Genomic DNA, 23,309 nt, shown 5'->3' on the forward strand with positions numbered 1-23,309 from the left:
AGAAGAGGAAGGGAAAACAACCATTAATAGAAAAAGAGAAGCCTAAGGAGAAGAAGAGGATCAAGAGGAGTAAATTATAAGCATGGTGTATTGCAAACAGTTGTAAATTATAAGCATGGTGTATTGCAAACAGTTGTAAATTATAAGCATGGTGTATTGCAAACAGTTGTAAATTATAAATATGGCATACTGCAAACAGTTGTAAATTATAAACAGTTGTAAATTTATCAGAAACACTTATTGCATCAGCTCTCCCAGTTTTGCTTAGTGGTCTGTCATGATCTGAAAATAAGGGCAATGTAAGCTGCTGCTTTCGAAAAGAAGAGGCAGCAGGATGTAACAGGAATAAACGCAAGCACTTGGCGGGCGCTTGGAAGCTGACCTTATTTACTCCAAATGGATACAATATATAGCAGATGTCAATTACTAAACAGAAATCTTATTTACTCCAAATGGATACAATATATAGCAGATGGCAATTACTAAACAGAAATCTTATTTACTCCAAATGGATACAATATATAGCAGATGGAAATTACTAAACAGAAATCTTATTTACTAACCAACTAGATAGACCAATTGTTTTGTTCAAGATCTCCACAAGAATGTTAAGAAACTGAATACTCCTCAATCTTATTTACTAACCAACTAGATAGATAATTCAACTTATGGTCTAAGTTGCAGGGAGACAGATCAAGTAAGGAGTACCAGTTGTATTGACAATTTGACACACACAACACACTCAGTAAGGAGTACCAGTTGTATTGACAATTTGACAATTCATAGTCAGTAGTATGTGAGAGTCAAAGACCATAGCAAGACATTCAGTCTGGTGCTTCCTCATTAAGGATTTTATTTGCAATTTCTACATGGAAGGTATAAGTGAAGACATTTATAATGTAGTTACTATAAGCAAAAGATTGCACCCTCAATTTGACCTGGAATACCACAAAGGACAACCATTATCTAGCATTGGAAGAAGGTATAAAACACGTTTATATGAGAGGTAACTACCTTTTCTTTTCCAGGGAGAGACCTAGCTATTTCTGAACTAGAAAATTCAGCATTCAATTTATTCACAAGCTTCAGGTCCTAAACAAATGAATTGATGAGTTTCTATCATGGATAATTAACCAGGCTGTTGCTACATTTTGACGCTAATTACTGTATGCGACAGGATTTAGAGAGAATGGCAACAATAATCCCCACATGGTTAAGCGAAATCCGCACTCAATTTGGAGCACACTACCACAGACAGCACACACAATCGGTTTCCAAAAACGAAATACCCCCATAATTAGGTCTACCCGGAGCAGGATGTGGCTGCTGCTCTGCCCTGGTACATCGAAAGAGCAGGTCAATTCGAAGATCCAGGGCACTGACGAGCATAATAATCAGCAAGAGCAGCTCGCAGCCTCGCACAGACCGGAATCTTGAATAGATCGAAGTCATTAAAATTGGGATAAGACTAGCAAGCAATAAAATCAGTAGACAATTGGGGTACAGAGCAGCAGTAGGAGGACGATGGAACGTACGCGAGGTTGTGGACTCCGGTACTGCTCCGGTCTCCCCCAGATCGTAGCTGCGGTCCTTGAGGAGAAGGTCGTTTCTCCGGGTGCGTTGCTGGTGGCGAGGCGCGCTGGATCCGCCGCAGACGGCAGCTGACGGCAGCGGGCTTGAGGTCATTCCTCCGATGGCCATGGACGACTGGAGGCCGTACGCCCGCGTGGTCGCCTACCGCCATCCGGTGCGGCGTCAGCTCCAGCAGCGCCTCGCTGCCGCCGGATCCAGCGTCCTTCTGCTCCGCGCCCCGACGCTGCTATTCTATGGATTGGCCCCGCCGTCCACGAGCACGGCCGCCGGAGCCGGCAAAGTGATTAGCTTGGGGGGAAAGGGATCCCCTTCACCTTTGATCTCCCTCCTCGTTAGGTTCCGATTGGTGGAAGACGGGGGAAGAAACGCGGGGAGTCGAGGAGGAAGCAACGCGGCCGGCGAGGGCAAGGGCGGGGCAGGCGGCGCGGGGGAGCGGCGGGGGAGTGTGGCGCGGGGGAGTGTGGCACAGGGGAGCGGCGGGGGAGTGTGGCGCGGGGGAGACGACGCCGAACTCGGCTGTTTGTCGGAAATATTACAAGGGTCGTTTTGTAAAAGATGCGGCCACGCCCATTAATTCGGGCCGGAGGGAGTACTAAAAACGACCTGGTGCAGCGGGACCTAGACAATTGTTGATTGGCTCCTTTTTTGCTTCGTTAAACGTTCCGATTAGTAATTAGAGGAGACGAACTAGCAGTTGAGGCCCCACGGGCGTTTCATGCATGGCAAAAAGATCTACCAGTTCTGTTTCACACTGCATGCAGCAGCATTCACACGAGACATGCAAACCGCTTGGCGAAAGGAAAGGAGAGGAGTGATTATAGGCTAGCCCACACGTTGTAGTTAATTGAGGGAGTTGATTCCAGGATTTGCCTTCTAATCCGGTATGAAGGGAGTATGAGAATTGCATCTGGTCATGTGCATCTTCTTTATTTCGAACAAAACCTTGATGTTTTTCTTTTATTATTTTTGTAATCTACATCTTTAAAACATATCAGTACCTTGTTAGCAATAGTCCACAGCGAAGTCTGTTGAGTACGTAGTTCTGGTCATATTTTTAGGCTTTTAAGTGTGTAGAAGGTTGGTTCATAGCTTTATGCACGGCATATATCCTATCACACTGCCTGCAGAAGCATGGAATATGTCCTTATTCACTTATAATTTTGTCATGTTCTGGAGTTCTTTCTTTTCTTTTTCCTACATTGAACAGCAAATTTTTGGTATATTCACTTAACCTGTTCCCTGAAACTTCTGTATCAATAAAAATCTTCTTATTTTTTGGTTTTGGTAGTTGAGCTGAAGTCTCAAGCCGATTCAAGTTGCTGCACATGGGAGGTGATTTCATAAGTGCAAATATTGGTTTGGTACAACATTTCTAAAACTGAGATTTAGAGAGCTAACGCCGGGGCGACAGAAGAGCCAACGTCTTCCATTTGATTTTTATGCATTAGATGTTCGAACATGACTTGGTGGTGTTTTGTTGGTGGCTGGACTTGGTGGCTGACCATAATTTTTTATGTAGAGACTTTCAGTTTGGCTATATATTTACTTGATCTATGTGTTTATTTTTGTGTTACAAAAATTGTCAAAATAATTAGATAATGGGCTGAAAACTGTTACTGCCGTTGGAGATGCTATTACACCTATATTCCCAAAACAACTAAGCTAGGTATGTCGTTAATGGGAATGGAGAATTGACATCTCCAGTGGTGCCCCCCTTTGTATTTGACAGGGTGATCTTCAACTTCCTGGAGCGGGCGGCACCTCTTCAAGCAACAACTCTGGCAGTTGCGTTGGTTGGCATATGTGGTAAAGCAAGGAAGGATGCCACGAATGGACTGGGCCAGCTTCATCCGATGCGTGTAGCTGGCAAGATCAAGGTCTAGGTAGAGAATATTGTTCAATATTGCTTCAAATCCTCGGCAGAGTGCGAGTTTTCACCAGCTCCAAAGTGGACTTCGCCACAGTGTGATCAGGTTTGCGTGATGTTTACGCTGCAATCTTTCAAGCTGAGCATCGGATGGGCTGGCCGTCTAGGGCGAAGTGGTGAGGGATCATACTGGTTCTGTCGTGCTTGCATCCTGTGAAGAAATTGCTGGTATCACGAAACCTGAAATGGCGGAAACACGCGAAACCGCAAAACAGTAATGATGATGAGGTAAACCGCAAACCGAGTTTTGTAACGTTAGATGTGACAATGACATAACATGCCGCAGAATCGGATATTCTTTTTTATAATTTTCACTAGTTGAATGCCCGTGCGTTGCATGGACGAACATCAAGAAGTATAAGACATTAATCTAGATAGTACTGTTATTAATTCGTTGGGAATTATCGCGGATAAGGTCCCCTCTACTGAACTCAGCAATAACCTACGGGAGCCTTCACATGTAAACATAATGCATGTGAAAACCTCGATGATGTAGATGATATGCAAACAAAGACACTCTATTATACAACATTTTAATGAGATCACCATCTAGCCGAGGGGAAGAGCATGCAAGTTGGATTGCTAAAACTCCCCCTTCACCTCTGCCTCTCACTCTCATTTTTTTAAGCCATAGCATGAAAGCTGTGAGTTCAATCAAAATGTCTCAAATGGTACAGATCAATGTCCTAACTATGTTCAACAAATGACTCAAAATGCTAGCTTAAACAAATAGGTAAGATTGGTTCATATATGTAGGTGTTGAATTTATGTGTAACTTTGAATCAAATATGCGACTATATAGGTACATGGTGTCGACTTATTATTCTCAATACATAAAACTAAAAGGCGTGGCACCTATAGCCGTTGTCTATCCATTATCTACGTTTCTCACCGCCAATTATGCACATCTTCACGCCAACATCTTTTTTTTTTTTGCAAACTTAAGATTTGATATTTTCTAAGTCTATATGAATCAGAACAAACTAAATTTTAAAAAACCAATAATATGTGTCTTTCACCCTTTGAGAGACTCACTTGAATCCATCATACCATCTCCTAAAAACTGAAAGATAGAAACAAGTAAAAAAAACATAGAAACAAGTAAAAAAAACATAGAAACGATTCACGATGAGAATGTAAAAAAAAAAGATAAGAGACAATTCATGATGAGTAAACAATTTCCAACAAAATGTACTGACCAAATAAATCAACAGGTGGAGAGGGAGTAAGGACAAAGGTCTACATGCTGGCACATTGAGCAGATCTATGCAAAGAATAATTTCCTGAGCAGATCTACATGCTAGCACACTGAATTGATGTTAGGCGATACAAATCTTTCTCAGCATTTAGTGCATTTGTAAGTTGCTACACCTGGAGGGAAAACATCACAATAACAATGATCATCTGTTGTAAAGGAAACATAAATTTCATAGTAAATATTGAGGTAATGTACATTCATCCTAAACTACCTGTAAATATTTTTTCTGTGCAAAACCGGGACATTATTGTGTTTTGGAATGGCGGTGATACCTTTTAATCCTACTATGGTGTAGTCTGATACAGGTAAACCATGATTAGCAGAGAAGATCCATGCAGCTTTATATGTATATGATGATACCAGTAGCTAAAGTCTAGAAGAACCTTTCATAATAAGTAACAGAAAAATCAAACAGTAAATTGATTTTTCCAGAAAAATACCAAAAATTTACCCGAGAACTGCTTATGCAGTCGTGAGTTAGTTTAAGAGCTAATTGAAGAGTAGGACCACTAATGAGCTAGTTTAAGAGTAGTACATAACTCTTATATGAGTCCTATGGCCAGTACAGCTTCAACTACGATATATGTGTCCCAAAGTTGGCTACCATTATATTTCTGCAGTACATGGTGAAAACCTCTCTAGCCTTAATCCATCCAAGAAACTATCCTCTTTTTTACGGACCAATCAAGCAACTGTGTCTATTTCTCTAACTTGTTGTGCCACTCGATCCAAACCCTTTTTTCACTGGTCCGTGATCTCCTTATGTAGGCGCTAAACAGAAATTTTAGAATGCAAGACGCAATATAACAAAATAGTTGTTGGGCATTTGTCTTTTGATAAATCTGGACAAACCAAATACCACTAATTAGAAAAAGGAATATATTCTTTATTTACTTAGATCAAAAGTATATAAAGCTAGAGTTCATGATTCCTTTAAATGAAACCTACATTACTATGAGGATGAAGCTATTTTCCAATCTGATTGCCAAAATACTAAGAGAAAAAATATTGGCACACAGTTCTAGCTTTTCTTTCCTTCTAAAAGGTAATAGTAAATTGAGTGTACAAACCTGATCAACTTAGAAAAATCTTCCTTATGTAATATTCACAAATCGAAATTCATACAGAATTAACTTAATGATCTTAAGAACAAACCATTTGTAAAAAAAAATCGCCATTCTAAATTGAGAAATTCCTTCTATTTCCAACTGGCTAGGCTCTAGTTAAAATCATCGCTAGCTAGCTTGGCAACTAATAGGTAGCGCCGCCGCCAAGGTCACGCCGTCATGGGGAGAGAGAGCGATAGTTTTGGGGCAAGGTTTAGGTTTCATTGGGTCTGGCCCATGTGGACGGCGTGCGACGAAGCGCGACGACTCACGGCGAAGGGAAACGACGTACCGTCTGATGATGAAACACCTTCCTATTTTTTAAGTAGTAGAGATTTCACTATGAGGTGTCTATTCTGCATAGGGAAACCGTAAAACATGATTTTGTTGTTTATCTTTATATTTGTGACTTTGGACCAAATTAACATCAATATACTCCGATTTTCAAAAAAAAAACATTTCGGACCATACATCTGCCATTGTGCTATTGTTCGAACATCATACAAAATAACATTTGAAATTACAGTACTTGTTCAAATCAAATAACTAAACAAACAAACAGATGGTCTTGAATGGAAAGAACAGTTCAAATAACACAGAAATAGGAAATGAAATGAGGAAAAAGAGAGAGACTAGCAGCCATACATCTGCCACTAATGCGCAGCCATATCATTACAGACCTGACCATGTGTCTGCCTGTCCTGTCCAATCACACACACGTGTGACACGTAGTCGGGCTATTGTAGAGGGATTTCTTATCTAAAAAGCAAGCAGAACCTCAAACAACTGAAACATCAAACCTAGCTTGAAACACCAAAAGCTCTCTTCCAGAGCTGCTTCTTGAATTTTTTTTTTTTTTGCAAAATGAGCTTCCATTTTGTTTTTGGGCTCCCTAGTCGTCTTCATGAATGCGACCGATAACTCTAGTTGGCTAGATAATACCCCAGGGTATACTAATGGCAGTTGACAGTGTAGTTGCAAGCCAGAATATCACCACTAGCAAGCCTAGCAAATAGATGCGGTTTCCGGATAACGTTGATATTTTGAGAGAGCCGAACAACTCTGTGAAGCGAAGAAGAACGCACTCATCTTGCGAGGCGACTGCTTGAAGCACGATTGTTGGATCGCGATCATGACTAGCAGTGGCGGAGCTTGCGTAGGATGGCTAGGGGGGCAAACACACAAAAATTCCTAATCTAACCTCTCCCAAAAAAAATCTTCAGAGAAGTGCCAAATCAGGGGGGGGGGGGGGTGTAACGGCCCCGGGTAGTACCCCATATTAGATTTGTTTGTGCTTTCCTTTTACGCATCATCATGGCATATGCATCATATCATGCACAAGATTTTATTAAATAAAAATTATTTCTCCAATAAAAACTATTTGTGTTTCCTTCTCATATGGTTTTATAATAAACCTCCCCTTGTCTTTTACATTCAACAAACCTTAACACCAAAACTATCTAATAAATAAAACTATTTTCAAATGTTTTCAAAATAAAACTTTATTTGTTTTGCTCTGTTTTCAAAAGATGTTTCAAACCAGTTTTCAAATCAGCAAAAGGATTTTGGAAAATAAAACCCTAAGAGCTAACCTTGGGCTTTCTCTCTTTCCTTCTGGCCCTCTTTTCTTCTCTGGCCCGCAGCCTTCCTCTCTTCCTTTTCCCCTCAGCCCGAGCTGGCGGCCCACTCTCTTTTCTCCTTCGCTGGCCCAGCACCGCATCGACCCATCCCCACCTTTCTGCCGAGCCCACCTTACCTCCACCGAACCGGTACGAGACGCTCCTTGGCATCTTCTCCAAAAGCGAGCACGCCCGAGGCATGCTCCATCTCTGGACCACTGCAACACCACGCCACCACCGCTCCCACCTGCCCTCCCCTCTCCTTATCCTCTCTGGACCACGCCATCTCTTCTCTCCTCCTTCTCCACGCCTCTCTCTCGTCTCCTTTTTCTTCTCCTGCAAGCCAAACGAGAGGAGGAGAAACTCCCTCAGTACCGCCTCCTCCTCGCCGTCAATCCGCCGATTCCGGCCACCCCGTGCCTCGCCGCAACCACCAATCGACGCGCCTCATCCTCCTCATCATCCTCCCCGAAGGAATCGTCCCCGCGTGCCTCGTATCTCCGCCGTTTTCGCCGTTCCCCTCTCAGGCCAGGCGGCCAATTTCTTCGATTCCGGCGCCGATGGCCCTCCTCCGGCGAAACCAAGCAGGCCTGCGTGTTCCTGGTAAGCAGCCGCACCTCCCAGACCCCCTCGTTTCCTTCCTTGCTTCCGGGTTTCCCCTTTTCATCTTGTTTCCGACCGTCGCCGCCGCAGGACCTCACCGCCGCCGCTCTCCGATGACCTCTAGCCGGCGGCGCCGCCCTCCCCAGGTCCGCTCCGATGAGGCGAAGCCGAGGCGCCCACTCTCGCTTGCTGGGAGGCCCGAGAACGCCCGCGCGCTCGCCGCCGAACCCCGGTGACCACCGCTACCTACGACGCGCGCGGCATCCCTCCGTGCACGGAAGGTTTGCCAGCGTGGCGCTGACGTGGCTGCGGGGCCCGCCTGCCAGCCTCACGGCCTAGCTACCCGCCCGGTGAGAATCACCTCCAGATCCAGATCTTAGCAGCTTTGCATCCGGGCCCCTGCCTATTTTGTTTTATCAACCCGCAGCCCCTGTTCCATGCCCTTTACAGCATAACCCCCTGCATCTCCTGTAAACTAACCCGGGGTCCTCCCCCCTAATTCAAAATTGTTTTCGAGTCCTTTTCTATTTAAAATAAATCTGTTTACTATATTTTAAATACTACAAACTGTATTGCTAATAACTTTTAATTGGTAACTCCAAATTAAAAATGTTATATATGAAAATTGATCAGAAAAATATGAGGAATCTGAATATGCCATTCATTCATCTGTTTGCATCTCGCATCATGTCGCACGTTGATAGTCGTGCATGTTCACCTAACATATATGCGGAGTATTTCGGAACACCGGCGTGGTTTTCCCCGCTCCGTTTAATATTGAAGTAGTTCACCCCTGCCATGTTATGCCATGTTATGCCATGTTAATGAACACTTAACTTTGTCGGTAGAAAATGCAACTCCAACCTAATTTGTGTGTCCGGGGTTCCGACTCCGATTAAATTGGATAAGATGCATTGCACCATCGTTGCCATGTCATGCATGCATATCGTCTTGATCATGCTGGATCTTCTTTATCCGTAGTAGTAAGACTTGCATACGTTGTTTGTCTAGCATTTGCTTCTTCCCGGATAGGATCACGAAGTGGTGATGTGAGATACGACGAGTTCTCCGGATGTTCCTCGGCAAGCTTTAACAGGCAAGCAATTCCCCTATACTCATGTCCCTGCAGGAGTCGCTTACCTATTTTATTTTGCCTTCTCCCTCATGCTATCCTTAAGTTGCGTTCTTGTCACGTGTCCTTTCCACTTGTTACCTCAAGCAACCCATATTGCCACCACCACCTCCTACGGCTATTGTCTGGTATCGAGTCTGCCCTTGCGAGTCGTAGTGCATGCTAGTGCTGTCTTATCTTGTTATCGTTGTTGTTTTCTTATCGGGTTATATGTTGGGAAAAATCATGGTTACTTTAGTTGTTGATAATTGTTTAGCGGAGGCATCGGTGGGTCAGCTGCTCGTTTTATGACGGCTCACTTGTGTTTCCTAAATATCTTAGGACCCCGAGTTCTTGTTATCTGTTCCGAGACTGAGCGCTCTAACCACACGTGGGTATGCTTACCGGGTCTCCACTCGACCACTGCCGGAATCTACAGCTTTGTCCAGTGGCCACAACTAGTTTGGATGTTTGTTTTGTTTCTCCCGGGCGTGCAAGCTTGTTTCTTTGTGGTCAGATGATATGATGTTACTTTTGGGGAAGCCGTGAGTGCCTTGTAACCCCGTTGTCTCTTGCACGCTCGTAGGTGCGGCACGTATTGTTAAGAGGTCATCCTCTAGTGGGCTCTGATCCTCTTAGCCGTTCTCGCAACAGCTAGGTCCGCGTCGGAGTTTCGATCGGGCTCCGAAACGGGTTTAACTTAGTTAGGTGGCTTCCTGGACATTGTTGTAGTGAAGGAGAGTGCGTGTCGTGATATCCACCTGTCGTAAGTGGGTTGAGCGTGCGTGTGGGCACATTTGGGCACCCCTGCAGGGTTATAATCTTATCGATAAGCCGCGTCCGCGGTTATGGACGACTTGGAGCTGTATGACTCGACCATAGACAACTTACACCTGTTGTTTATTAATAATAACTTGCTTAGTAAGTTAGTACAACTTCACTAATAAATGGTTAAAACTTGACAACCGTGTGAGTGCCTTTGTAAGTACCTCCTGGCGAGGGGGGAACACATCGGTTGGGTTATGTTTGCAGAGTATAGAACTGTTAGTTATGCGCTCTCTCACCTTCTCTGATTAGACGAATGTTGTAGAGTGTCTCTATAGGTTTTTAGTGCTTGCGCGCTGCCGCTTAACCCCACCATATTGTCCATGACGTTCCTCTTGCGTCCTCTAAGTCCCCTGCGTGCCTCAAGTACAAAGTATGACTGGTTGACGAATGCTTATACGTCTTGAAGTCTTGTTAAGTACGAACCCGTACTTATTGCTGCTTCTACGGGATATAACCGGGCAGGTATGAAGATATGTTCGATGAAGACGATGTTAGCAAGGTTACCCTTCCGGCTTGGCCTGGGCAGGATTATGGACGCCACTGGTTATCTTCAGGACTCTTAGCCCAAATTTGTATCTTGTCCGTACTCGGACGTATTCGATCTTCTCTATGATTTAGATCTTTGTATTGTATATTTGTATCTTGACTCGTTGGAGTCGTTGTTGTAATATATGTATCTTGTGGGCTCTATTGTAATCCTGTTGTAATGTTACCGCTCGTGTAATTCCTCTGGCATCACGTGTGTGATTCGTCGCGCACGTCGTGTCGGAGGGCGTCTCTGAATCGATATCGTGCGGATTTCAGCGGGATCGCTGGAATCCTCATGGTACCGGTTCCGGGGCGTCACAAGTTGGTATCAGAGCATAGGTTGACGGTACCCCATTAGTCCAGCCTGTAGGATAACCTTGCCAACGGACGTTGTTGTGTCTAGTGTCGAAAACCTATTTTCTGATAATTCGTTGGATAGTTCTGATTAGCTCTGATTTTTCTCCTTACCTCTATTCTTTCTCCTCTTACCTTTGCGAGTTTTGAGTCTTCTCTTATCTGCTTCTCTGAGTCTTAGGTTCCGACGTGGGTTGGACGATCTTTGCCTTATCCTAATAGGTCCGATCTTCGGAGGATCTCAACAGAAGTGCATCATCATCGACGAAACAACGACTTCTTGTTAGTGGTGTCGACCTCTCTAGATGGAGCAAGAATTCTTGTTAGTGGTGTCGAGAAGATCAACACTTCGCCAGAAGAAGGTTCCACCTCGAGGTCGGGTGATTGTCAACATGGTACAAGAAGACTCGATAGTTTAACCAACTCCCCCTTGGCTTGACGTGGAACCTCGGGGCGAGGTTCCTTGTTGGTGGTGTCGATTGTAACGGCCCCGGGTAGTACCCCATATTAGATTTGTTTGTGCTTTCCTTTTATGCATCATCATGGCATATGCATCATATCATGCACAAGATTTTATTAAATAAAAATTATTTCTCCAATAAAAACTATTTGTGTTTCCTTCTCATATGGTTTTATAATAAACCTCCCCTTGTCTTTTTCATTCAACAAACCTTAACACCAAAACTATCTAATAAATAAAACTATTTTCAAATGTTTTCAAAATAAAACTTTATTTGTTTTGCTCTGTTTTCAAAAGATGTTTCAAACCAGTTTTCAAATCAGCAAAAGGATTTTGGAAAATAAAACCCTAAGAGCTAACCTTGGGCTTTCTCTCTTTCCTTCTGGCCCTCTTTTCTTCTCTGGCCCGCAGCCTTCCTCTCTTCCTTTTCCCCTCAGCCCGAGCTGGCGGCCCACTCTCTTTTCTCCTTTGCTGGCCCAGCACCGCATCGACCCATCCCCACCTTTCTGCCGAGCCCACCTTACCTCCACCGAACCGGTACGAGACGCTCCTTGGCGTCTTCTCCAAAAGCGAGCACGCCCGAGGCATGCTCCATCTCTGGACCACTGCAACACCACGCCACCACCGCTCCCACCTGCCCTCCCCTCTCCTTATCCTCTCTGGACCACGCCATCTCTTCTCTCCTCCTTCTCCACGCCTCTCTCTCGTCTCCTTTTTCTTCTCCTGCAAGCCAAACGAGAGGAGGAGAAACTCCCTCAGTACCGCCTCCTCCTCGCCGTCAATCCGCCGATTCCGGCCACCCCGTGCCTCGCCGCAACCACCAATCGACGCGCCTCATCCTCCTCATCATCCTCCCCGAAGGAATCGTCCCCGCGTGCCTCGTATCTCCGCCGTTTTCGCCGTTCCCCTCTCAGGCCCGGCGGCCAATTTCTTCGATTCCGGCGCCGATGGCCCTCCTCCGGCGAAACCAAGCAGGCCTGCGTGTTCCTGGTAAGCAGCCGCACCTCCCAGACCCCCTCGTTTCCTTCCTTGCTTCCGGGTTTCCCCTTTTCATCTTGTTTCCGACCGTCGCCGCCGCAGGACCTCACCGCCGCCGCTCTCCGATGACCTCTAGCCGGCGGCGCCGCCTTCCCCAGGTCCGCTCCGATGAGGCGAAGCCGAGGCGCCCACTCTCGCTTGCTGGGAGGCCCGAGAACGCCCGCGCGCTCGCCGCCGAACCCCGGTGACCACCGCTACCTGCGACGCGCGCGGCATCCCTCCGTGCACGGAAGGTTTGCCAGCGTGGCGCTGACGTGGCTGCGGGGCCCGCCTGCCAGCCTCACGGCCTAGCTACCCGCCCGGTGAGAATCACCTCCGCATCCGCATCTTAGCAGCTTTGCATCCGGGCCCCTGCCTATTTTGTTTTATCAACCCGCAGCCCCTGTTCCATGCCCTTTACAGCATAACCCCCTGCATCTCCTGTAAACTAACCCGGGGTCCTCCCCCCTAATTCAAAATTGTTTTCGAGTCCTTTTCTATTTAAAATAAATATGTTTACTATATTTTAAATACTACAAACTGTATTGCTAATAACTTTTAATTGGTAACTCCAAATTAAAAATGTTATATATGAAAATTGATCAGAAAAATATGAGGAATCTGAATATGACATTCATTCATCTGTTTGCATCTCGCATCATGTCGCACGTTGATAGTCATGCATGTTCACCTAACATATATGCGGAGTATTTCGGAACACCGACGTGGTTTTCCCCGCTCCGTTTAATATTGAAGTAGTTCACCCCTGCCATGTTATGCCATGTTAATGAACACTTAACTTTGTCGGTAGAAAATGCAACTCCAACCTAATTTGTGTGTCCGGGGTTCCGACTCCGATTAAATTGGATAAGATGCATTGCACCATCGTTGCCATGTCATGCATGCATATCGTCTTGATCATGCTGGATCTTCTTTATCCGTAGTAGTAAGACTTGCATACGTTGTTTGTCCAGCATTTGCTTCTTCCCGGATAGGATCACGAAGTGGTGATGTGAGATACGACGAGTTCTCCGGATGTTCCTCGGCAAGCTTTAACAGGCAAGCAATTCCCCTATACTCATGTCCCTGCAGGAGTCGCTTACCTATTTTATTTTGACTTCTCCCTCATGCTATCCTTAAGTTGCGTTCTTGTCACGTGTCTTTTCCACTTGTTACCTCAAGCAACCCATATTGCCACCACCACCTCCTACGGCTATTGTCTGGTATCGAGTCTGCCCTTGCGAGTCGTAGTGCATGCTAGTGCTGTCTTATCTTGTTATCGTTGTTGTTTTCTTATCGGGTTATATGTTGGGAAAAATCATGGTTACTTTAGTTGTTGATAATTGTTTAGCGGAGGCATCGGTGGGTCAGCTGCTCGTTTTATGACGGCTCACTTGTGTTTCCTAAATATCTTAGGACCCCGAGTTCTTGTTATCCGTTCCGAGACTGAGCGCTCTAACCACACGTGGGTATGCTTACCGGGTCTCCCCTCGACCACTGCCGGAATCTACAGCTTTGTCCAGTGGCCACAACTAGTTTGGATGTTTGTTTTGTTTCTCCCGGGCGTGCAAGCTTGTTTCTTTGTGGTCAGATGATATGATGTTACTTTTGGGGAAGCCGTGAGTGCCTTGTAACCCCGTTGTCTCTTGCACGCTCGTAGGTGCGGCACATATTGTTAAGAGGTCATCCTCTAGTGGGCTCTGATCCTCTTAGCCGTTCTCGCAACAGCTAGGTCCGCGTCGGAGTTTCGATCGGGCTCCGAAACGGGTTTAACTTAGTTAGGTGGCTTCCTGGACATTGTTGTAGTGAAGGAGAGTGCGTGTCGTGATATCCACCTGTCGTAAGTGGGTTGAGCGTGCGTGTGGGCACATTTGGGCACCCATGCAGGATTATAATCTTATCGATAAGCCACGTCCGCGGTTATGGACGACTTGGAGCTGTATGACTCGACCATAGACAACTTACACCTGTTGTTTATTAATAATAACTTGCTTAGTAAGTTAGTACAACTTCACTAATAAATGGTTAAAACTTGACAACCGTGTGAGTGCCTTTGTAAGTACCTCCTGGCGAGGGGGGAACACATCGGTTGGGTTATGTTTGCAGAGTATAGAACTGTTAGTTATGCGCTCTCTCACCTTCTCTGATTAGACGAATGTTGTAGAGTGTCTCTATAGGTTTTTAGTGCTTGCGCGCTGCCGCTTAACCCCACCATATTGTCCATGACGTTCCTCTTGCGTCCTCTAAGTCCCCTGCGTGCCTCAAGTACAAAGGATGACTGGTTGACGAATGCTTATACGTCTTGAAGTCTTGTTAAGTACGAACCCGTACTTATTGCTGCTTCTACGGGATATAACCGGGCAGGTATGAAGATATGTTCGATGAAGACGATGTTAGCAAGGTTACCCTTCCGGCTTGGCCTGGGCAGGGTTATGGACGCCACTGGTTATCTTCAGGACTCTTAGCCCAAATTTGTATCTTGTCCGTACTCGGACGTATTCGATCTTCTGTATGATTTAGATCTTTGTATTGTATATTTGTATCTTGACTCGTTGGAGTCGTTGTTGTAATATATGTATCTTGTGGGCTCTATTGTAATCCTGTTGTAATGTTACCGCTCGTGTAATTCCTCTGGCATCACGTGTGTGATTCGTCGCGCACGTCGTGTCGGAGGGCGTCTCTGAATCGATATCGTGCGGATCTCAGCGGGATCGCTGGAATCCTCATGGTACCGGTTCCGGGGCGTCACAGGGGGGGGGTGCCCCCCCCCCCCCCCCGACCTACAGTAAGCTACGCCAATGATGACTAGTGAACTGCATGTGCCATGTTGTCGGGCCGTTCTTTCACCTCTAGGGTGTAACGGCCCAGGTTAGGACCCCCTATTAGTTTTGCTTGTTGTTTTTCTTTTATGCATCATCATGCATCGTATCCTCTATGTTTTAATAAAATAAAATTATTTTATAAACCCTAGTATCCATCTTTCCCTCTCATATGGTTTTAATAAAACCCCTCCCCCTCTCCCTGGGCCACTCTCTCTTCTTGGCCCAGTTGTCTTCCTCTCTCCCTTCTAACCCGGCGGCCCACCTCCCCTCTCTCCTTTCGGCCCACCTCTTTCTCCCCTGGCAGCCCACCCTCCATCCCGTACCCCTTCAATCCTCTTTTCTTTTCGTCCTTGTCTTCTTCCTTCCTCACGCTGGAAACGTGCGCAGCGTGGTCCTCCCCACCCGCCTGGTTCCACCTGCTCCCTCCTCCATCTTTTATTCCCCTCCACCAACGCCCAAGGAAACCCTAGCCCTTCTCCCTCCCTCGCGCCGCCATCTCTTTCTTCCTCCTTGTCCCGTTTTCTTCAACCACCAGAGAAACCCCCACAGCAACCACCCACCTCGCCATGGCGCCGCCACTACAGACCCTCCCGCGCCGTTCTGAGGGCATCGGCAGATGCGCCTCGTCGTCCTCTACCTTCTGGTGCGCGGAATCGTCCCGAGAGGCCCCGAGTTGAGCGCAAGGTCGCCGATTCTTCACGCTGGACTCCAAGCTTCTTCTTCAATTCCGGCCACCCTCGTCCTCCTCCGGCCAAACCGAGCACACCTCCGTCTTCCCCGTGCCAAGGCGCACCCCCGACGCCAACTCCCCCGCCTTGGTTCGCCCTGAATCGTCGGATTCGTGGTCGACTGGATCTCGGTCCGCCATGGCCGACCTGCCTAAGCTCCGCCTCATCTGCTTCAAAGGGACACGCGCCCAGTTCCATACAACAATCTATCATTAGCGCAGTGGTAACCTCCTTGTTTGCCTAACAACAGATCCTGGGATCAAATGCCCACTTTGGCTAATTTAAGCCATCATTTTTGATCTCTGGCTCATTGATCCAGATCCGGCGCTTGATGGGCCCCGGCCCAGATCTATCCAGATCCGGCGCTTGATGGGCCCCGGCCCAGATCTTGTCACCAGCCTGCATCTTCGTGCGTCCAGGTGCCTCTCGTCGCCAAGGAAGACCGGCGCCAGCCCATGTCGACATAGGTCCGGCCCAGTTCGTCCCCTGCCTTTCCTTCTTCCTATGTTTTGCATAAAAATATTCAAATCTTGCATAAATCATATCTCCCAATCCGTAGCTCGGATTAAAAAGTATTTTATATGTTTTTCGATCAAAAAAATGCAAGGATCATGAATATGCCATCCATTCATCTGTTTGCATTCCGCATCATGTCATTCCGTGATAGTTTGTGCATGTCACCTCACATATATGCGGAGTATTTCGGATATCCACCTAAGGTTTCCCCGCTCCGCTTAATATTTAAGTAGCTCACCCATGCCATGTGTTTTCATGCTAATCAACCCTTAACTTTGACGGTAGAAAATGCAACTCCAACCTTCATTGTTTGTCCGGACTCCGACTCCGATTAAATTGGATAAGTTGCATCGCACCATCTTTTCCATGCCATGCATATCATATCATGATCATGCCGATTCTTTCGCCATAGTAGTAAGATGTGCATTCGTTGGTTGTTGTAGCATTTGCTTCTTCCCGGATAGGATCGCGAAGTGGTGTTGTGAGATACGACAAGTTCTCCGGATGTTCCTCGGCGAGCTTTAACAGGCAAGCATTTCCCCTATACTTCTGCCTCTGCAGAAGTCGCTCACCTATTTTATTTTGCCTTCTCCCTCATGCTATCCTTAAGTTGCGTTCTTGTCACGTGTCCCTTCCACTTGTTACCTCAAGCAGCCTATATTGACTCCACCAATCTCCTACAGCTATTGTTTGGTTATCGGGTCTGCCTTGCGAGTCGTAGTGCATGCTAGTGCTGTTTTATCTCGTTACCGTTGCTGTTATCTTATCGGGATATGTTGGGTTGTTGGGAGGTTATCACATGCTATATCAATTGTTGGAGATACACATGCTTTACTTAATTGTTAACAACTAAAATTGTAAGCAGAGGCATCTGTGAGCCCCTTTGCGAAAGCTTCGGAACTTTGACTTGCTAATGTCCCCTAGGACCCGAGTTCTTGTTATCTGTTTCGAGATTGAGCGCTCTACCCGTACGTGGGGGAGTGGGACCCCCATCACCCACTACCTTTCCTCGAGTCTGTTTATTGGGAGCCACAACCTTGGTTTTATTTGCCTATGCCATGCTTTACTTACTGTTACCTTCGGGTGTTTACTTCCTATTGCCTTCGTGTGTTTATATTCTGTACTGTACCTTGCGGGACGTTTAGCGAAGCGTGTGGTTCGCACGCCTAGCCGCCGGCGCAAACCTCTGGGTCCGTATCGGAGTACGGTCAGACTTCGTCACGGGTAGCTTAGTTGGGTGGCTCCCATTTAAACTTTCTCTTGCATTGGGAACGGTCTTGATGTGAGACTCCACCTGTAGTAAGTGGGTTCGAGCATGCGTATGGTTACATTTGGGCAACCCCTGCAGGGTGTACATCTTATCGATAAGCCGTGTCCGCGGTTATGGACGACTTGGAATTGCATAGCTTGATCATAGAACAACTTACACCTTTATGTGTTGATAATAACTTGCTAATAACTTGATTAGTATATAGCCTTACTACAACCGTTAACTAATAAAACTTGTCCACCGTTGAGTGCCTTTTACATTGCCTCTTCGCAATTGTTGGAGGGGATATGTGTAATCGGCTGGGTTATGTTTGTGTAGTATTTTATTTGTTACCTTATGCGCTCTCTCACCTTCTCTGATTAGACGAATGTTGTAGAGTGTCTCTATAGGTTTTTAGTGCTTGCGCTGCCGCTTAACTCCACCATATTGCCTATGACGTTCCTCTTGCGTCTTCTAAGTCCCCTGCGTGCCTCAAGTACAAAGGACGACTGGTTGACGAATGCTTATACGTCTTGAAGTCTTTTTAAGTACGAACCCGTACTTATTGCTGCTTCTACGGGATATAACCGGGCATGTATGAAGATATGTTCGATGAATACGACGTTAGCAAGGTTACCCTTCCGGCTTGGCCTGGGCAGGGTTATGGACGCCACTGGTTATCTTCAGGACTCTTAGTCCAATTTGTATCTTGTCCGTACTCGGACGTATTCGATCTTCTGTATGATTTGGATCTTTGTATTGTATATTTGTATCTTGACTCGTTGGAGTCGTTGTTGTAATATATGTATCTTGTGAGCTCTATTGTAATCCTGTTGTAATGTTACCGCTCGTGTTAATTCCTCTGGCATTACGTGTGTGATTTGTCGCGCACGTCGTGTCGGATGGCGTCCCTGAATCGATATCGTGCGGATTTCGGCGGGATCGCTGAAATCCTCAGGATACCGGTTCCGGGGCGTCACATAGGGCATTCAGTCCATGCTTCCCAAACATGGCCGACCGCCCATTGCTTCATTCATTGACATGAGCCTCTCCGTGTCCTCCTCATTTGGAGCTTGGAGACACTCATCTCTAAAGACACGGATCAATGTCCGCAAAAACTTGGGCGTATTATATTCTTTAATGCGAAGATACTTGTCTGTGTAATTCAAAGTAATTGCACGGCTATAATCCGCATTGTTGCATTTTTTGGTAGGCGCTAAAACCGTTGAGGCTGGCGGCATTCCTCTAACGAGTGAAAAAGAGGAATTCTCCTCGCATGCCTTCACTATACGGACGAAGAGTTCTCACTTCATCCTGTAGAGTCTACGGAATTGGTGCGAACGGTAGACGAGTACCTCGGCGAAGTAGTTGTTCATCAACATCTCGTTGTCGAGCGCGCAATTCCGCAGAATGCACAGCCGGCAATGGTGGCTCCCCTCCGCTTCCTCTTCTTGTTGGCTTCTCCGTGGAGGTCCTACACGGCGACCATCAACACAATGTCCTCGTCATCGTCGTCGGAATCGCAGTCAGAATCATCCAGTGAGGAGTATTTAATATTTTTTAAATCTTAATGTAAATTTATGTACATGATGTATTTGCTATTAAAATTTCTAATTTACGTGACGTCTCTTATTATTAATTGTTGTGCCATATCATATCTGTGCCAACTTTACTTCCACCGTCGTGGGTAATCTAACGTGCAGCTTAGCCGTCGCGATCTGTAGATTTAATTTTAATTAACAAGGACATGAGGAAGTGTAGGTGAGCAAATCTCCACGCGTTGGTGGCCGGCGTCGCGCACCTTCCGCGTCGGTGCCGTGCCGCGTTCGGTGCGGCCGAGCGCGTGTATGTGCTCCACGCCCCACGCCACCGCCGCCCAACTGTGGGCCCTCGTCGACACGTAGCTTTCGTCTCAACTCGACAACTGGGAGGTCCATCCGCAGTGGCGGCGCCGCTTCTTTCTTTACTGCTGCTATCTATCTCTCCGTCGGCGGCGCCGGCGCCGTCGCGACGACGTGTCCTTTTTCAGCTCATGGTATTGCTGCCGCGTACGATGCACGCACGTCTATTATTTATTTAATTCTTTTGAGCGAACTTTTCTTTGCTAATTGCAGATCAGATCGCAAGTCCCTTGTTTTTTCAGCAAAGCTTGTCGGCACATCTCGAGTTTCAGCTTGAAGCTCGGATGTTTGTTGTTGATCTCAAAACGAACAATACAAAGTCGTAACGTTTCTGGTACTAAACCTTGTAATTCCTTGCTCTTGCAATGCAAGTTTACAACTACACAAGGCAGATGCAGCTGCCTATTTACAATTAGGGACAGTAATTTAGTAGTACACGGCTAAGCCTAATTAACCCACTGGTACTATTACTGTCTACTGATCCGGCGAATGGACGGACTAAGAAACGAACGAATCGATTGACCGGCTGAAAGTAGGACGTCTGGTTCTACATAACCATCTCGGCCGGCGGGGGCAGGTTGAGGTCGAACCCGACGCCGACGGCGGGGGACGCCTCGTCGGCGTTCATCACCGACGACGACGAGGACCCGGAGCTGTCGCTCCGCTCCTCGCTCCAGCCGCCCGGCGCCGGCACGGCGACGGTGACGGCCGCCGCCGTCCTCGGGTCGAGGAACAGGTACGGCTCCGGGACCGCCGTGCCCAGCCTCAGCTCCAGCAGCGCTTCCGCCGGCGCGGCCGCGAGGAAGGAGTCGTCCCGGGACGACGAGGACGAGGCCGACTCCACGGTGCTGCTACCCGCGCTGGTCGGGGCCGGCGCGGTAGTCTTGTTGTGGAGGTGGAGGAGCGCGGCGGACGCGGCGGCGGAGGGGGAGGCGGGGGGGAAGTTGGTCTTGGCGGCGGGGCCGCGGAGCCTGCGCGCGGCGGCGTCGTAGGCGCGCGCGGCCTGGTGGGCGGTGTCGTAGGTGCCGAGCCAGACGCGGGCCTTCCTGACCGGGTCGCGGATCTCCGCCGCGTACCGGCCCCACGGCCGCTTCCGCACGCCCCGGAGCTTCGGCTCCGCGCCCCAGCAGCCCTTGCTGCCGCCCGCGGGCGCCTGCTGAGTAGAGGAGCTGCTCTTTGGCGCCATGGAGGATCGACCGACGGTGAGTAGTGCTACGGGTGACTGACCGGGTATGCTCTGCTTCGTCGGCTCTGCGCTGGCTGGATTGGGAGGAGAGGAGGTGGGTGAGTTGGAGCTGGATGAGGAGAGGCGAGGCTATATGTAGAAGAAGATGCGGGGCGGCGACTTTGACTGGGACTGGGACTGGGGAGCGGGGAGCGGCGGAGGTGGGGCCACGCGCGCGGGCACCGCGTATGGGCGGCGCTTCCTGTTGGTTTCTTTCGGTGGGCGGTGGCGCCGTCTTGCTCCGCGGTGCGCGTTGGGCTGCGTTGGCTTCCGTCCAGGGACGACTCGTGTAGCTCTCGTGGCTCACGTGTAATAACGCGGCCGGGACCGACCCTCGCCTCGCCTCTCTCCGCCGTCCGATCGAACAACTCATGTCTGATGGCAGCCTATTTTAACTTCAACATTTGCCATCCACCGTTCAAAAAAAAAAAACGGTTCTCTTAATAATTTCCTTTTTTCAAAAAAAAAAGAGTGACGTTGTCGAGGACAACAAAAAGACCACCAGGCGGAGCCCATGGCATCTGAAGGTATAATAGCTGCCCCCCCATGGGGGATTCACAGCGATCTGAGCATGTGCACCGTCCGATTTTTACTGTGTCTGGCCGAAATTTGATCCCAGCCGTCCGTTTTATGGCAGCAGTTGTTGGCACTGTCCATCCTGGGAGCTAGCGAAAGTCATGCAATGGCCGTTTTCTACCCGTGTCTGGCTGTGTTTGGGCCCTACGGTCGGTCGGGTCCGCGCGGCAGTCGCTGCGGGTCGTTTTGGCTTCCGCTCTCCTCGCGCTGGCCGTGCAAAATATCTTCTCCGCGAGCCGAAACCCTACCTCACCCAATCTCCTCGCACCCAGCTCCTCCCCAATCCCCTCTCGTCGCGTATGGCGGCGCTGCCCCGCCTCCCTGTCTCCCAGCCTTCTCCCTCTTCCACGCCCCATCTCCAACCCCCAACCCCCAGCCCCGCGCCACTCTGCCTCCCTAGACGTCTGCCGGCCCGCAGGAGCAGCGCACCGCCGGCGCAAGCAGGAGGGGCTGCTGGAGCTCCACCCTTGATGGTGATGGCGGACTCGACCTCGCGCCGGCGGCCTCCACGGAGGCAGCGCGGGCGACCTCAACAGGGGCCGGCGCAGCAGGGCGGCGTGGGCGAACTCCGTTACTCCGGCGAGGACGGCGCGGCTGCTGAGGACTGTAGAAGGACGGCCAGCAGGGGCGGCGCGGGTGAGATCCTCCATGGTGGCGCGGCCGAACTCCGGCAGGGCGAGCTCCGGCTAGCTCGGTTGAGCTCAGGCGAGTTTTGGCAGAGGGAGCTCTGGCACGGGATAGGTTGAGTAGTTAGAGCCCACTTTACCTCTTATTTTTCAGGTTCGTTCTCTCTCTTCTCTCTCTCAAATATGCTCTCCTATAGGCTCAAGTACTAAACTAAACGTGGACGCAGATTTCTCTGGTTTTGATTTAGTCCCCTGAACATTTTTTTTTTGGTTTGTGCAGATTCGTTTCTACATGGTTCATGCTTTCCTATAGGCTGAACTAAAAGTGGAAGGAGACTCTTTTTTCTTGATTTAGCCTCCTGAACATTACGTTTTGGCTTTTGCAGATCCGTTTCTACAAGAGGAGGAAAAATTTCGAGTTCATAAGGGACATGCTTACAAGGCCAGTTAATCCTCTAAATATGAATCCTTGCTTTACATATGTGTTTATCATACATATATTATTAACAGTTAATTGATTTGTAGCCTTCTATTGGTGTACCTATAATCTTCATGCTTTTACACAACAGGTTATTGTAAAAGAGATTTGTGTGTGCATGCTTTAATTGTACATAGATTTATCGTTTATTTGGTTAGGAACCTAATTTTTTTAGATTTATCATTTGTTGTTGTGTTTATAAATCCTATAGCTACACCTGCAGTGAGAACCAAGATGCGAACTTTGTATGGCGGGTTATTTCCCTTCTAATGTTTGCCAGAAAAAACAGTTCTGGTCCAATTGCAACTTGTGTACCAAGCTTGAGGAAATTTAGAAACCAAAGAAATATAAAATCCAAGAGAAAGGAGGATATGGATTTTATTTTTGTAGTTCTCCGTGTAATCCTAACACAAGATGTGAGAATTTCCCACATCATTAGTCATTTCTGCCTTGTTTATTTCTTCATGGTAATAGCACTTTCAGTGATTTAAGTTTGATTAATCTGAGATACTCTTTTTCTTGATTATATAATGTCGTGAAAAAGACTGGAGCAACAACTGCTGGTATAACCTGAACGCGGTGGAGGTTATGGAGAGATGCATGTCCGGGATCCTCTGCTTCCGCCGTACACCACGGTCGGCGTAGGAATTCGCTAACCCCAGGTGAGCCGTTGTCGATTCGTTGTAGTTTTTTCCTGTTCATATTATTATGTGCTTTACTTAATTTATTGATGCTTCGATGGTTTCTCTAATTATAGGTTACCGTGTTTCAGAGTTCAGACTTT

At 47.5% G+C, this 23,309-nt stretch overlaps 1 protein-coding gene and 1 long non-coding RNA gene across 2 annotated transcripts; one reads left to right on the forward strand and one right to left on the reverse strand.

Annotated features, from left to right (window-relative positions):
• The first annotated feature begins 15,628 nt into the window (after positions 1–15,628).
• On the forward strand, positions 15,629–18,563 carry LOC127314524 (uncharacterized). The gene is made up of 3 exons (XR_007859715.2): positions 15,629–16,177; positions 16,274–16,421; positions 16,914–18,563. It is a non-coding gene; the product is annotated as an uncharacterized lncRNA (long non-coding RNA).
• Positions 18,564–19,948: 1,385 nt separating this feature from the next.
• LOC127314523 (uncharacterized) lies at positions 19,949–20,915 on the reverse strand. The gene has a single exon (XM_051345009.2). It carries the CDS (start codon positions 20,804–20,806, stop codon positions 20,168–20,170), a length of 639 nt encoding a protein of 212 aa, XP_051200969.1. The 5' UTR covers positions 20,807–20,915; the 3' UTR covers positions 19,949–20,167.
• Between the last annotated feature and the right edge of the window lie 2,394 nt (positions 20,916–23,309).

The sequence above is a fragment of the Lolium perenne genome, chromosome 7 (genome assembly GCF_019359855.2).
Source record: "Lolium perenne isolate Kyuss_39 chromosome 7, Kyuss_2.0, whole genome shotgun sequence".
Taxonomy (NCBI): Eukaryota; Viridiplantae; Streptophyta; class Magnoliopsida; order Poales; family Poaceae; genus Lolium; species Lolium perenne.

Coding starts and splice junctions, on each gene's coding strand:
- LOC127314523 (XM_051345009.2), bottom strand. CDS start 20,806: ATGGCGCCAAAGAGCAGCTCCTCTACTCAGCAGGCGCCCGCGGGCGGC.